The sequence below is a fragment of the Diabrotica undecimpunctata genome, chromosome 8 (assembly GCF_040954645.1).
Source record: "Diabrotica undecimpunctata isolate CICGRU chromosome 8, icDiaUnde3, whole genome shotgun sequence".
Taxonomy (NCBI): Eukaryota; Metazoa; Arthropoda; class Insecta; order Coleoptera; family Chrysomelidae; genus Diabrotica; species Diabrotica undecimpunctata.
In genome coordinates this window covers 638251-654377 of record NC_092810.1, presented here as the reverse complement: position 1 = coordinate 654377, position 16127 = coordinate 638251, and the positions used below count along the sequence as shown (strand labels likewise).

The window sequence follows — 16127 nt, the reverse complement described above, 5'->3', positions numbered from 1 at the left end:
TATATAGTGTGATTATTTATTAAAACACTTGTTATATTGTCAATTTTTTTAAAAGATTATTATTGTTTCAGTTTTACACCAAGAATTTTAGAATATATCAATTATATGACAGTCATTTCAACGAATTTCTATTTAAATATTCTTCATTGTGTGTTACTTGGATCAATTTTGCTCTAAATTACTTCTTAAATCACATTCCAAATATCAAATGTCACTGTCGATAGATACGTCAACTGTCAATGTCATATAGTGCACAATTTTTGTTCTTTCGATTTTCTCATTGTAAACTTTTATTTAACTACTAACTGACTATGGAAATTGATATATTCGAAAATAAAGACACTCTTTTCTTACCTTAGCAAGTATTATTTCATACAGAGCAATATATTACTAGAACAATATTTGTTGCCTCGGTATTTTTTGGTAATACAAACAAATGTAGAAAAGCTTGTGCAAGTATGTATCGGCTGGAATCGATAATTAACATTACACAATGATCGAAGTCATTAAATAAAAACACCAAATTTCAACTTTTTTAACGACTTAACAAGTCTTTAAAGGCAGCTTCGAAGTTAATGTTTCAGAACAAACAATGATAGGAATAGTCATCAGAAGAGCATAAGTGCTTCATATTGTCTGATTTAGCCATTGTTTTCACGCACTAGTACGTTCATTACTATTAGAAACTTAACGGCTACAACATATTGGACTACAATATAAAAGTAGGCAAATGCTGACGCACGGTACGCCACTGTTTGTGTTTGCAGTCGTCACTCATCCACGAACCTAATACCAGAGAACAACCGAACACAGAGAAGCGACAGTCCTTTGAAGTTACGTGGCCAAGCCGCCAATGACAGCTAACAACCAGAAAATTAATAGTCAGTGGGCATATCACACAATATAAATTCTTAAGAGCGTAGGCGCAAAATTTCGGGCCAATGTTTTTTAAAATGCATTCATTTTTTTCGAATCCTGAAAAAACTAATAAGTATTTTTGAAAAATTTAAACGCAGAATGAAAGACTACATTATTACTGAGGGCCGAAAGTCCCTGACAACTTCTATAATGTTTATTTTAATAAGTTACAGGGGTGAAAAAAAAAAGAGAAAATTTAGTGTGATTTTTAATTTCAAATATCTCATTCAAAAAAACTTTTTGTTTATTCTAAGGGACTTTCGGCCCTCGGTAATAATGTAATCTTTCATTTTGTGTTTAAATTTTTCAAAAATATTTGTTAGTTTTCTCAGGATTCGAAAAAAATGATTGTATCTAAAAAGCATTGGGCCGAAATTTTGCGCCTACGCTCTTAAGCGAAACAAAGAAATTACTAAAAATCTTAAAATTACAACAGAACAAGACTTCAAAATTGCAAAAACATGGTTGCAAATAAACAAACTTACATTAAATTATGAAAAAACTAAATAGGTACTCATCTACTTTTTGCTATATACAAAAGTTGTCTGCCAATTTTTAATTCGCTAAATATAAATAACAAAGATCATTGAAGGTACTGCGTCATGCGCCAATGTTTTTCTTCTATTTCCTTTTACAATAACATTATCTTCAAAATGCAGTTCACAAATCCTATAATTATTATAAAGTGAATCCATTTTGAATAACAAATCTTCTCGTCTGCAAGCTTCTATCCACACTTTGGCACTACAAATTTTTAACAGAACAAATTTTAAACAAAGAACTTTTTCTGTATTTATAAATAATACTTTATTACTTACAACTATAAGAGTATTAGTATATTCTAAGTATATTGTAAGTAATGAAATATTTAACTTTTGTCAATATCTAATCTTAATAAATTTACAGTTTTCTCCTGACTAAGTCACAAAAATGTCACTAAATATTGAGATATGCAACAAATAAAGTTTTATTATTTTTTATTTGTAATTCCCATTTAAAACTCCTAAATATTTTATGTACTCCGATCCATATATTTGATCTTTTTTATTTATATTTAACGAATTAAAAATTGGCAGACAACTTTTGTATATAGCAAAAAGTAGATGAGTACCTATTTAGTTTTTTCATAATTTAATGTAAGTTTGTTTATTTGCAACCATGTTTTTGCAATTTTGAAGTCTTGTTCTGTTGTAATTTTAAGATTTTACCAATTATCGGTCTAATTATGTTTCCAACAATTTTTAATTTGAGCATTTTAGTAATTTCTTTGTTTCGTTTAAGAGCGTAGGCGCAAAATTTCGGGCAAATGTTTTTTAAATGTATTCATTTTTTTCGAATCCTGAAAAAACTAATAAATATTTTTGAAAAATTTAAACACAGAATGAAAGATTACATTATTACCGAGGACCGAAAGTCCCTTAGAATAAACAAAAAGTTTTTTTGAATGAGATATTTGAAATTAAAAATCACACTAAATTTTCTCTTTTTTTTTTCACCCCTGTAACTTATTAAAATAAACATTATAGAAGTTTTCGGAGACTTTTGGCCCTCAGTAATAATGTGGTCTTTCATTCTGCGTTTAAATTTTTCAAAAATATTTATTAGTTTTTTCAGGATTCGAAAAAAATGAATACATTTAAAAAACATTTGCCTGAAATTTTGCGCCTACGCTCTTAAATCAAATATTCTCGTGTATAAAACCATCTATATATTTTTATTTCCTAAAAATACTATATTCGTATTGTTGTCTTCGAGCGCGCTGACACCAGGCCACCGTATGTTGATTTTTTGACCTGAGCCTTCGGAGACTTGCGTTTTTCAATAAAAGAAATAGCACTGACACCAAATTTAATGTTTTCATTTTGAACTATCCCTTGGCAGACCAAAGTTTATTTTTTATAGCTCGGACAGACACGTCGGCGTCGGCTTACTGTTCGAAAGTCAAACCAATACTATTATGTAATAACTAATAATAATTACAAAGCAATACTAATTACCTGTTATTATTCTTAGGAAATCTAAATAAACTTATTCCTTTTCCTGTCACAGATGAACATCCGCGAATCGCACAAATATATCCAGACATTTTAAATATAAATTAAACTTTTAACTATAAACTATAACTATAACCTTTTAACTATAAATAAATTATATAAATGGTCAAATGCACTTGTTGTGTCGAGTATTTACCATAGACGCCTACGAACTATCGAAAACAACCAGAATTAAAGAATAAGCACGTGTTTTTGACAGTTAAACAACCAGAATCGGGCATGCGTATACAAAAATGGTACACGCTTTTGGACTGTTGTGTCGCTTCTATGTGTGTTCGGTTATTCTATGCTAATACCAACAGATTACCTTTTTTCGCTACGTTGAAAGAGGTTTTGGGTAGACAGTGCTGTACGAGCAAATTATGATATTTTGGTTTTTAACATAAAAATGTCGTTAAAATATATTGATTTATTTGATCATTGATAAAAAAAAACGAACATTGGCATTTCCAGTTACGTGAGAATTTTCTATTGAAAATTTGATTCTTTTCCGATATTAAATCAAAATAAGGGGAAAAGTAAATTACATCGTTGGTATTTCCAATCTTCATGGGAACTGTGTATGAATTAAGCAGGCGTATAATCTAAATTTGAATTACTTCTGGTTATTAATAGAAGTGTAGTCCATAATTTATGATCATTGTGTAATGTATAATCGATTCTAAAATATATCGATATTATTTTTGTATCCGATCGTGATGACTGTAATAAGAATTTAGGAAGATGTGCACAAGCATCTGTAGACAATATACATGTGCATTATTGTGCATTCCAAGATATATTTCTGTATATTTGATAAATGTATGTGATATTATAGATTCTGTAGTCCGATAGTGTAAATATAATTTGTCCTAAATCATTATATAAATAAAGGTTATCCATCCCTACCAAACTAACTACATGTCTTATTTTTTTTACCCCAATGGAGTTTTAGGCTCCTAAGTAAACTTTAGGTTCTGAGACTAACAGAATATGTCACGAAAGGGTTCAATGAAAAGAAATATACAGCAGCAGTCTTTCTAGATGTTAGTAAAGCTTTCGATAGAGTATGGCACGAAAGCCTGCTGTATAAAATGAACCAGTATGGTTATATCGAGGCGATGACTTGTCTCCTCTCGTCATAAGTAGCCGACAGTAGGATCAGAGTTCGTATAGGGCCAACCCTATTCGTGGTCAGAGCTATGGAAACTGGTGTGCCCTAGGGGGCGGTGCTGTCGCCATATCTATACACCTTATATACGACAGATACACCATCTGATATGGTAACATATCCCCCGAGGTTTCCGAAAGGAGTACATCCCAGGCTGGATGTAAGAAAGCCAAAAACTATATGACGAATTTTTGAAATCAGAAGATCCCGAAATTGGTGACAACTTACTGAAGTCACTGGACTCAACAAGACTTAATAAATGGAAGTCTACCGTAGAACATATTGATTTCTCACGTTCCAGTCGAAAGGCATGGGGACTGATCCGCAAACTGGGCGAAGCAAGCAGAGCGCAACACTTAAACAAATCAATAATTGAGCCAAATAAAATAGCCAATAGAATAATTGAGAACTCCCGAGCTCCACCTGAGAAAACTCATACATCTACCGTAAAAAGAGCTCTTAAACAACTTAAAGCAAATACTCCCGCAACATCAGAATACTCACGTGCCTTCTCATTGGATGAAATAAACGAAGCGCTTAACCAAACTAAAACAGGAAAAGCAGCAGGCTTCGATGGAATGTATCCTGAGTTTATAGTCCACACTGGTACAAAAACACGACAGTGGCTCAAAAAATTCTTTAGCGACATTGTGAATACAGCTGTGCTACCCCCAGAATTCAAAAGAACAAAAATTATCGCAATCCAGAAGCCTGGTAAAGACAACAAGCTGCCTGAAAGTTACCGGCCTATTGCCTTACTCAGTTGCTATTATAAATTTCTAGAACGACTTTTATATAACCGAATATATATAATAACCATTGAGGATGCTGTACCAATTGAACAAGCTGAATTTAGAAGAGGACGAAGTGCTGTCCTTAACTACATTTATTGAAGCTGGCTTTGAAAGACGCGAAAAATCTGCCATAACATTTATAGATCTCACGGCTGCCTATGACACTGTGTGAGAGAGGGCCTTATTTATAAGCTGATGAAAATCATACCTTGCCTCAAAACTTGTCAGCTGATAAACAATCTACTGACTAACAGACTGTTTCAGGTATATATGAATGATGCACAGAGTAACGTTAGAAAACTTAACAACGGCTTACCTCAAGGCTCAGTGCTAGCTCCTTTATTATTTAAACCTTTATAAAGCAGATATACCTGAAACAAAATCGAGAAAATTTGCTTATGCTGACGACTGGCCATTGGCTTCCAAGATAATAGTAAAGAAGCAGGAGAACGAGGACTTAACGAAACTAAGTACCTATTTTAAGAACTGGCGCATACGTACTAACACAAGCAAAACTGAAACCTGTCTCTTTCACCTGTCGAATCAACTTGCGGGCGATACTCTCAAGGTAACTCTAAATGATACAGCTATCAAAAATAACAACAACCCCAAATATCTAGGCGTCACACTTGATAGAACACTCACCTTCAAAAGTCATCTTACAAACGCAGCCGGTAAACTAAGAACAAGAAATAACTTAATATCAAAACTTGCTGGAATAACTTGGGGTGCTTCTGCAGATACTCTTCGGACATCTGCTCTAGCTTTGGTTTTTTCAGTGGCAGAATATTGTGCACCAGTATGGCTAAATAGTGCACATACAAGCAAAATCGATGTCCAACTTAACCAAACCATGAGAATAATCACTGGAACAATAAAACTAACGCCAGTGAGATGGCTGCCTACTCTGAGCAATATTTCTACGCCGTACAGCAGCATTAGTGAGAGAGTACCAGAAAATTGTAGCCAACGTACAATTACCAATACATCAAGATATCCCAGACATCTCAAAAGAGCACCAGCGACTGAGATCTAGAAATCCTCCAATACGATCTGCCGGAAAATTGGTAATTCCTATGATATACATAGGCAATGGACAACAAGATGGATGCCAACAGAAGAATCGGACTATATTAAGATATCCACCTCAACTCAGGGTTTCATCGGATCAAATCTGCCCCGGTCCACTTGGGCAAGGCTTAATCGTATACGTACCGGATATGGTAAATGTGCTGATTCGCTGTTCTGATTTATTTTATTCAATTTTACTACTTTGCGTTTTAATTTAAAATAAACCATAATTAAACTCTTTCTGATGTTAATTTCATGTTTTTATTTACAAATCAATAATAATAATCAGATTTTAATAATTTTGACAGCTGCTGTGACGTATTTGCTTGTAATTAAATATTTGATTACAATCAAGTTTTGATTAGCGTTTGAACAACCGGTCCTTAAAAATATTAATTTGTCACCGAGTTATCGAGTCTTGAAAACGGCTGTTTTCGCGCTCTTTAAGACTTAAAATTGTTTATTGTAACTCGAAAACTATGCATTTAAGAGAAAAGTTACTAACAACATTCTTTGTTCAGAATGAGCTAATTAACCAAAAAAAAAGCTAGTCTTAGGTACTGCTACAATGGTTTTGAGTTGTGTCTTTTATTTTTATCTAGTTTATAATTCCTTTTACTGTTTGATTTTTTTTTCTATTTAAATAATTTCTTTGTCTTTTGCCTTTATTTTTCTCGTTCCTCTTCTTTGCTTGTGCTTAACCATTTCAATCTTGCTTTATTCTTTTCTTCCACTGCTAATTTGCACTCATCATCAAACCAATTATTTCTTCTTTTATTTTGCGCTTTGTTAACCACTTTCTCTGCTGCATTATTTATTCCTTGTTTGATTTTTTTCCACTGTTCCTCCATTCGTTGTTCTGTGGACTGCATCTATATATTTACTTCTTGTACAAATCTTCTTTCTCTTTCAATTTATCTACGTCCCATTTTCTCTGTGCTTTTCACCTTTCACCTTCTTTTTATTTTACTTTTTGTTGTAAAATAAACAATATTCAAAAACAGCGAATTTTGTTGTTTATTTTGCAACAACTTTTTTGTTTATCATCCAATTTTAATTTAGCATATCCCATGTGGTGTATTTTTTTCTGAAAAAATTGTCTGTTCACGTCAAGTCTCTAAATAGACAAGTTTTTAAGTTATAATCAAAATAATGAGTTTGACGTTTTTGACTGTTTATTTAAACATACATCCATATAAAAATTGATAAATCCCTAGATGAGATATTTTTTGTAATATCTCATACACATTTCAACTGTCAATGGAATAAAAATAAAACAAGTAATACCCCATGGAAGATTTTATTGAAATCAGAACTAGAAACTCAAATCTAAATTATAAAAAAAATAAATTAACAAACTCTTCAGTTATTAACAATAGGAAACTATGTACAGCTATAAAATGCAGAAAAGAGCAACGCCTTCTCGCTTTACCACTATATAGTTAAATAGTCCTAGTAAGTATCTATATACAGTATGTACACAAAAATCTAAAATATGCATCGCATTTTTAATACTTTTCAAAGAACAAAATTGCTCATCGACATATGTTGCCACATCTCGAGAAATTTAGAAAATAACTTTTGGTACGCTACTGGTATGTTATATAAAAAAGAAATGCCTTGAAAATGACGTGCAGTTCATTCAACTTGAAATATTTTGTCCTTTTTATCGATTACACTTCTCAAGGTCATTACGATGGCATACTGTATTATATATGTCTATGACCTATAGCACCTAGGTATAGCAGAAATCTGTCAAGAAAATAATTACCGGCATGGTTTAACATGAATAAGAGTTAATAAACTGTGATTATTAGCAAAATTCAAACATATTTTAGATACACAAAAGGAAGAGCATCGACTCTTAATAGAAATTTTTGGTTAGATTAAGAAGCAAATTAAAACTCGAACAAAAAAAATCGATAAAATTGAGAATAAAAGAGACAAGGGGAGTAATTTACAACTTTTATATAACTTTCATTCAGGGAGATTGGCGACGCAATCTTTGTAAACCAATGAAAAATTATAGATATATACATGACACTGTCAGCGCCGCAGACAGTATTACAGATTAGGTTAAGTTAGGTTAGGTTTGCACACACCTACAGCAGAAATCAGTCAAGAAAATTATTACCGGCACAACTTAACGTTAACAAGACTCGCTTATATTGTGATTATTAAAAAAATTCTCACATATTACACTCCGAAAAAGGAAATAACATCGACTCTCAAGATGTAATAGAAAAATTAGTACAAACAGAGAGAGAAATAGATTAGTAACATAATAGATACATATATAATTGTTTCTCTACTTCTTTCGATGCTGTAATGATAAAAATAAGAGCAAAATTATTTACAAAACCATTTCCTTTATCAGTTAAGGTTAAAACACCGAAAAATATAAATAATTGACTACTATATTGTTGCCTATACCCTAATAAATCACAATAATTGCAATTAAACTTACATATTTTATCAACTTTTTTACTTCCCAGTTCGGAAATTGTTCTAAACACGTCGATCACGGGCGTACATACCAAATAAAGGGTCTCTGAGCATCTTTTTAACTGTACCTTTATATATTTTGCATTGTGAATGTTATTCATTCAAATATTACACCACTTTTCCCATTTTTTTGGAATTTTCATTCGATACATAACTTGCCTGCCTCGCCGGTCTGAGGAACGTGTCTGATTTCAGACCTGTAAGACTTCAATGGTACCAATGATCACCTCCATATAGTAAAGACACTCATTGAAATATCTATAGAATACAAAAAACCTCTTGTCCTCATCTTCATAGATTTTCATAAAGCGTTCGACACGATCGAAATAGACAGCCTATAGAAGCAATGAATGGCAGCAGGATTGACCATAAGTATAGTGAACTTATTTACAATATTTACAAAGATGTCACTATGACTGTTAAGATACACGATAAAACCTGACCAATAAAAATAATACGTGAGATAAGGCAAGAAGATACATTTTCACCGAAATTATTCATAGTGGCATTAGAGTATGCCTTTACGATGGTCAATTATGACCACAGAGGAGTTCACAGATAATTTAGAAGAAGATATGTTAAATGAATGGGACTTAGAATGAATGATGGCCTCAGAATGAACTTGACAAAAACTGTGTGACAAATATGTTCCCCAATAACCATTTAACTATTCAAGACAAAGGAAAAATTGGAGAAGACCAAGCAGGGTTCACAGTAGGAAAATCATGCCTAGATCATACGTACACATTAGAACAACTGATAGAGAAGAAAATGGCAAAAGGTAGACCGGTCCATCTGGCCTTTGTTGATCTAAAGAAAGCATATGACTCAATACCTAGAGTCAAATTATGGGAAGCAATGAATGATCTCGGAATCCGACAAACACTAATAAAAGCAGTTAAAGCACTATACAAAGAAAACAAAGTAGCTATTAAATGTGGAAATAAAGCCTACAATCCATTTAAGACGACAAAAGGACTTCTACAAGGCTGTGCTACGTCCCCTACTCTGTTTAAAATATTCTTGGAAAAGACACTCAAACCATGGAGGAGAAAGTGCGCAGGAATGGGCATACCAGTAAGAGACGAATACCTATACACCTTAAGTTTTGCCGACGATCAAGTAGTCATCGGACAAGATGAAGAAGATCTCAGCTTTATGCTCAGAAAACTAGAAGAAGAATATAAAAACAACGGAATGGAAATAAACTTAGAGAAAACCGAATACCTAACAACAGAAAACAAGGATATGAGAAACCTAGAGATAGACGAGGGAAGACAAATAAATGGAACAGATAAATTCAAGTATTTAGGAACCATAATATCGAACCAGGGAACAACAGAAGAAGATATAAACAACAGACTGAGACAAACAAGAAACTGTATAAGACAACTAAACTCAGTGTTGTGGGATAAGAACATTACGATAAAGACAAAAAAGAGAATATATAACACCCTGACAAGAAGTATCCTGACATATGGGTCCGAAAACTGGACAATAAACAAGAGAAATAGAGGTAGAATAAGAGCAGTAGAAATGGAGTTCCTGAGGAGAAGCTGTAGACTTACAAAAAGAGACAGAATTGAAAACGCAGAGATTAAGCGGAGAATGGGAGTGCAATCAGACATAATCGACTATATAGAGGAGAAGAGACTATCCTGGTACGGCCACGTCAGAAGAGCGGACAAAGGACGCTGGATAAACAAAATCACAGAATGGAGACCGATTGGAAGAAGAAAGAGAGGAAGACCCCGAAGGTCATTCAGAGATGAAATCGACGAGGCTATGGAGAAAAGAACCCTGCGAGATGGAGACTGGAATGACAGGGAAAATTGGAGAAAACGGTTGAGTGAAGGAAGACAGTGAAAACTGTGGAAATCCTTAGTAGTAGTAAGACAAAGTGGTAGAACTGGTGGAGAAATATACGTATTTGGGTCATGAAATAAGAATCAGCAGGGATAACTAAACACGCGAAATCCAAAGACGAATTACTTAAGCGTGGGCAGCCTTTGGAAAACTGCAAGACACACTTAGGGCTAACATATCAATTAGCCTAAAAAGAAAAGTATTGGGGCATGATCTATGGAGCGGAAACTATGACTAACCAAGACTACGGCAACGAAATTGAGAGTGGCACATAGACGAATGGAACGGTCTATGCTGGGAGTGTCGTTGCGGGACCGAATAAGAAACGAAGATCTGTGAAGAAGGATGAGTATTGCTGATGTTATGGAACTGAAATAGAACTGGGCAGGCCATGTATCGAGAATGTATGACTCACGATGGACGAGAAAAATTACAAATTGGAGGCAAAGAGCAGACAAACGTAGTAGAGGAACACCACCTACACGTTGCGCTGTCGACATCAGACATCACCAAAAATTGGCAACAAAAAGCACAAAATCGTAAAGAATGAAGGAGTTTAAGGGAGGCCTGTATTCAGAGCGGACGTGTTAAATGAAGGCTGGATGATGATGGCGATAATGATGAGACTTCTATGGGATGTCACGTTCTGCAAGTCTCGACACGTATACATTTGCGTGAATTACAAGCAGTTTTACAAGTGAAGAAGACATAGAAGATCTACAGATTGATGACAACGTAACAATCAAAGGAAAGGATAAAATCAAATACCTGGGGTTTATAATCACGAAAAAGGCAACAACAGAGGAAGAAATTACACAAAGATTAGGACAAACAAGAACAGCAATCCGACAACTTAACTCAGTATGGTGGGATAGACACCTAAATATGAAGACAAAAACGCAGATTTATAAAACATTAGTGCGAAGTATTATGACATATGGGTCTGAAAATTGGATCATAAACAAGAAAAACAGCAGTAAGATAGTAGCAACAGAGATGGAATGCCTGCGAAGATGCTGCAGAGTAACAAGAATGGATAGGAGAAGTAATGACGAAATAAAGCAAAGAACATCAATAGAAACAGACATACTAACATATATAGAACAAAAAAGATTAAAGTGGTATGGACATGTAAGAAGAACTAGCGACAGCAGATGGATAAAGAGAATAACCGAATGGAGCCCCATAGGAAGGAGGAAAAGAGGACGACCCCGAAAATCCTGGAGGAACGAAGTAGACGACGTCATGAATAAGAGAGGCCTAAACGATGGATAATGGAACAACAGAGAGAGATGGAAACGGTTGAGCGAGGGAAGGCAGTGAATACTGTAGAATCCCTAAATATATATACAAGCAGTTTTGTGTGATTTGTAATCAGTTTATTCAAGATATTCGGTCTGAGTACATGTTTAGAAGTTACAATGGGTGATTTTGAAGGAAAGCAGCTCAAATTAGAAAAATTCTGGGACGAAATTTTGTCTGACGAAGTTAATGAGGAGAAATTCAATTATGTAGATTTCAAATAGGAAAATATTAATAATTACGTTTTTTAGTAGTTACTGTAGTTAGAACTTTGCTATAAAATTTGTGCTCATTTTCAAATGTAATATACTATACGAGCGTTTCTCTGGCAGCTTCTCTCTTAGAAAAATAAACCCATTTAGTGGAGAGTGTGATCTAACAGAAAATTCAATTGAAAAGTCGTTGTTACAAAAAAAAACAACACCTGTTTGCTCAAAAGAGCAATAATGGAATATTTCATAATATAGATGTTGGTGTTATCCAACGAGAGCGAGATATAGTACAACCAAAAGCAATTTTTGACTACAACACATCGAAAGCTTTACTGATCTTTCAGATCAACTAAAAGCATATCCCTATTGTCTCAGAAAAGGCACCAAATGGGATCGAAAGTGAGCAGTAGAACTGATTTTTGGAACATGCTTGGTAAACTCTTATATATTATATAAAAAAACGCAGATAACTGAGTTTCGGGAGAATACTGCTTTAGCCCAATGCAGCGATTTCGTGGAGAATTAAAATGAACCACGAGCTGGATGAACTAATGCAGAGCGCAGATATTGTTAGATTTGTAAAGTCACAAAGACTAAACTGGCTTGGTCACCTAGAAAGAATGCCAGATAATCGAGCTGTAAAAGTAGTCCAGAGATGGAAGCCCTAAGGAAACAGAACAAGAGGAAGGCCCCGTAAAAGATGGATAGACGACGTAGAGAGGGATCTTAAAACCATGAACATCAGGAAGTATCCGACAGGGCAGAATGGAAGAACATTGTTAAGCAGGCCAAGACTCACAAAGGGTTGTAGCGCCATTAGAAGAAGAAGAAGAAGTACTGCTTTAGCCCTCCTAGGTTTAAAAAAAGGCAATGATCGTCCAACAGAACACCATTACGAAAATCAACATAACCTAGAAGCTACTAGAGGTCGTTGTGTAGAGTGTCACTCTGAAATCTAGAATACTTTAGGCACGCATGTAGCAAACAGTAAAAGTTAAACAGTCTTTTACACCATTATCGCTGTTAACTGCTGTTGAATACAAGCCCCTTCCCATATCAGTTGGCCCACCTATGGAATTTGCAGTTTCAGTCAATTACCATAAACAAATTATATTCTGCATGTTTTTATAAGTTCCCATATTACTTAATATGACATTTTTATTTATATTTATTAAAAACATTACGCTTATGGTTTTTTATTTATTTTCAACAATAAAAAAAATTTCACTGAACCCCGGCTATGCATTCACTTATCAACATACGTTGATTTTTTAATCATAATTACGATAATTACGTTAAATCCAGAGGTAGCTATGGAAAAATGACATGAAAACACAGTGGCGCACATAGAATTTGCCTCGGGGGGGGGGGTTTGGTTGGTCACCGACATTTTTTTATGATGCTAACTCCATTTTAAGTCCTTAAAATGTGTTAGTAACAGGGTCGGAATAGGGTCCTGGGAGGGGGGGGTTTAACCCCCTAAACCCCCCCTGGGTGCGCCACTGTGAAAACAATAATATTGTCAGTTAATGTCAAATGTATTTTGTAGTATTTTAAAGCTTTTTGTCGTTTGTGGATTGTACAATGTACACTTTTAACATCACAACAAAAGAAGAATGGACTAAGATGGTCAAAAGAGCATAAAAATTGTTCTCAGTGGCAATGGGATTCAATACAATGGAGTGATGAGTCCAGATTTGAAGTGTGTGTTGGAGATAGTAGGAGTCGCGTTATTCGCAGGAAAAATGAAGCTTTTCATCCCGACTGTCTGAAGAGAAAAGTCAATTTTCCTGCATGTGTCATGATCTGGAGAATACATAATGAGGAACGCACTCGATGGATGGAGAGGCGGCATCTCCATTGCAGGAAAAAAGATCTCAAACTTAAGATTCGCAGACGATACAACACTGATAACAACATCTGAAGAGGAGATGTCGAGACTGATAAAGAGAGTAGAAACCGAAAGCAACAAGTGTGGGCTCAAGATTAATAATCAGAAAACAAAAATCATGATTGTGGACCACGCGAATATCCTCCAAACAACAGGCGCCCTAAATCAATTCGAGAAAGTAGACGAGTTCACGTATCTAGGATCTTCCTTAAGCAATGCAGCCTCCTCCCATACGGAAATTCGCAGAAGAATAGGGATGGCCAAGAACGCGATGAGTCGACTGTCAAAAATATGGAAGGACCGCTCTTTATCCAAAAAACTCAAAATGAGACTGGTACGGACACTCGTTTTTTCAATCTTCAGTTACGGTGCCGAAACATGGACAATAAAATCAGAGGATAGGAAAAGTATTGACGCATTTGAAATGTGGTGCTGGAGACGAATGCTACGCGTCTCGTGGACGGAGCACAGATCCAATCAGTCGATTCTCGAAGAGCTAAACATTCAGACCAGACTCTCCTCTCAGTGTCTTGCAAATGTTTTAAAGTTTTTTGGCCACATTGCGAGAAGAGACAATGACAACTTAGAAAGACTAATTGTGTGCGGAAACGTAGAAGGACGTAGAGGCAGAGGACGCTCACCTATCCGATGGTCAGATCAAGTACAGAAAGCCACTGGAGAGACGTTTTCCGAGTCCATGAGAGCAGCCCAAAATCGCAAGAGATGGAGAGAATTGACAGCTCGCATTGTAGGAAATCACGATCCTCAGCAATGAGGAAACGACAAGAGAGAGAGTCATGATCTGGGGCAGCATGTCGTCTAAAGGTGTGGGAAAGATACATTTTATGGCATTGTTAACACGGACAAATATTTGAAGATGTTGTCTTACAACAGGACGGCGCAGGTTGTCATACCTTAAAAAAGAGTTTAAAATGGATTGAAGACCATGGCACACCACCTCTGGAATGGGTTTCTAACAGTCCCGACTTGTCCCCGATAGAAACTTTGTGGCGCGAAATGAAAAAAGTTTTGAGAAAACATCCTGCCAGGTCCGTCAACGAATTGAAATATGGGATTCGTTTAAATTGGAATTTTGTCAGAACTTGAACCAACTGATATTGGACGGGGCCTCGTATGTTATTTGTATTTCGAGAAGAATTTCCGAACTGGAAGCGAAAATTTCATAAAAATATAGTAGGCAAAATAATATATTCCGACCCAAATATAAACAACTTAAAAACCAATAGATTTTTTTACACAGAAATATCAAAGACAAATTTCATTTGTAAAAAATAGCTCTATTTGTCCTTTTTAATATTAGAACTACCGTTTTTCTTCTGTTTGAGTGGACCGTTGGTTTTAACAGTTTCACTTTGTCTATTAGCCTTCCCCAGGTCGTAAAAGAAATCACTTTGCAGAGTTTTGATACTCCGCATTCTATTTCTGGTAGGTCTAAGGTTGGCTGTGTCAGAGGGACTCTTATTCAACGCTTCGGAGGATTTATCCAATGCTTCGCAGGATTCATCCTCCGTCGAAAACGGTGTAGCGCAGTTGCTACGTTCGATCGGTTCTTCTCGTAGCGCAGCAGGTCTTCGTTCGTCGAGATCCACAACCTCGAATACCGGCAAGGTGTAAATCTCTTCCGGAACTTCCATCAGGAATCTGTCTTGATCTTCGTCTGTTAAATCGATGCACCCGACGTCGTCGATGTTCCAGATGGGGGGAATTGAAGATTTGGATTGTTCCGGGTCGTCTAACTCTGGTATTTCTGGATCGGAATCGTAGATTTTTGGCTCGGTTATCTTCTTCGCCGGAGCTGTTGCGTTGCTTTCTTCCATTCTGATGTCGTCCTCGTTCCAGATCATGACCTGGAACAAAACTATTATGAATTTTGTATATGACGTTGTTTGGGAAAGTATTTAGGGCTTACTTAAATATTGTATTTTCTATCATTCCTAATATTTTTAACATATGACATTATTTTAATTACTTACGCCATTGCGTGTTATTATCTTTAAATTACCCGCGTTAAAATTGGCAACCTCTACATATTTTATAAAAGCTGCAAACTAAGAACCGCATGTATGAGAGCAAAAAATCATTAATTTTAACCCGGAATCGTAAAATTTGAACTTACAATCAATAAACTTATTTTCAAGATGGTCGCAGATTTACAGCGGAACTAATTAAGCTAAAAAAAAGCAGGAATTAATTGACATAATAGTGAATTCTAAGTTACCACTGTCCGGTTCAAAAAACTAATCCTCAGTTATCAGAATACGTTAATAGATTAACACAAACAGTGCAAAAATATATTAAAGCATTCAATATCGAACATAGTCTAGACGTTATTGTGTATGATCA

The 16127-nt window shown here is 35.1% G+C and overlaps 1 protein-coding gene across 3 annotated transcripts in view; it reads right to left on the bottom strand.

Annotated features, from left to right (window-relative positions):
* Window positions 1–7273: 7273 nt before the first annotated feature.
* Window positions 7274–16127, bottom strand: part of LOC140448654 (uncharacterized) — a 29041-nt gene continuing 20187 nt past the window's right edge. For all 3 annotated transcript variants that reach the window (XM_072541757.1, XM_072541759.1, XM_072541758.1), the window contains one exon: window positions 7274–15631. In XM_072541757.1, the coding sequence (XP_072397858.1) occupies window positions 15062–15631 (570 nt within the window). In that variant the 3' untranslated portion in view covers window positions 7274–15061. The remainder of the gene's footprint in view (window positions 15632–16127) is intronic.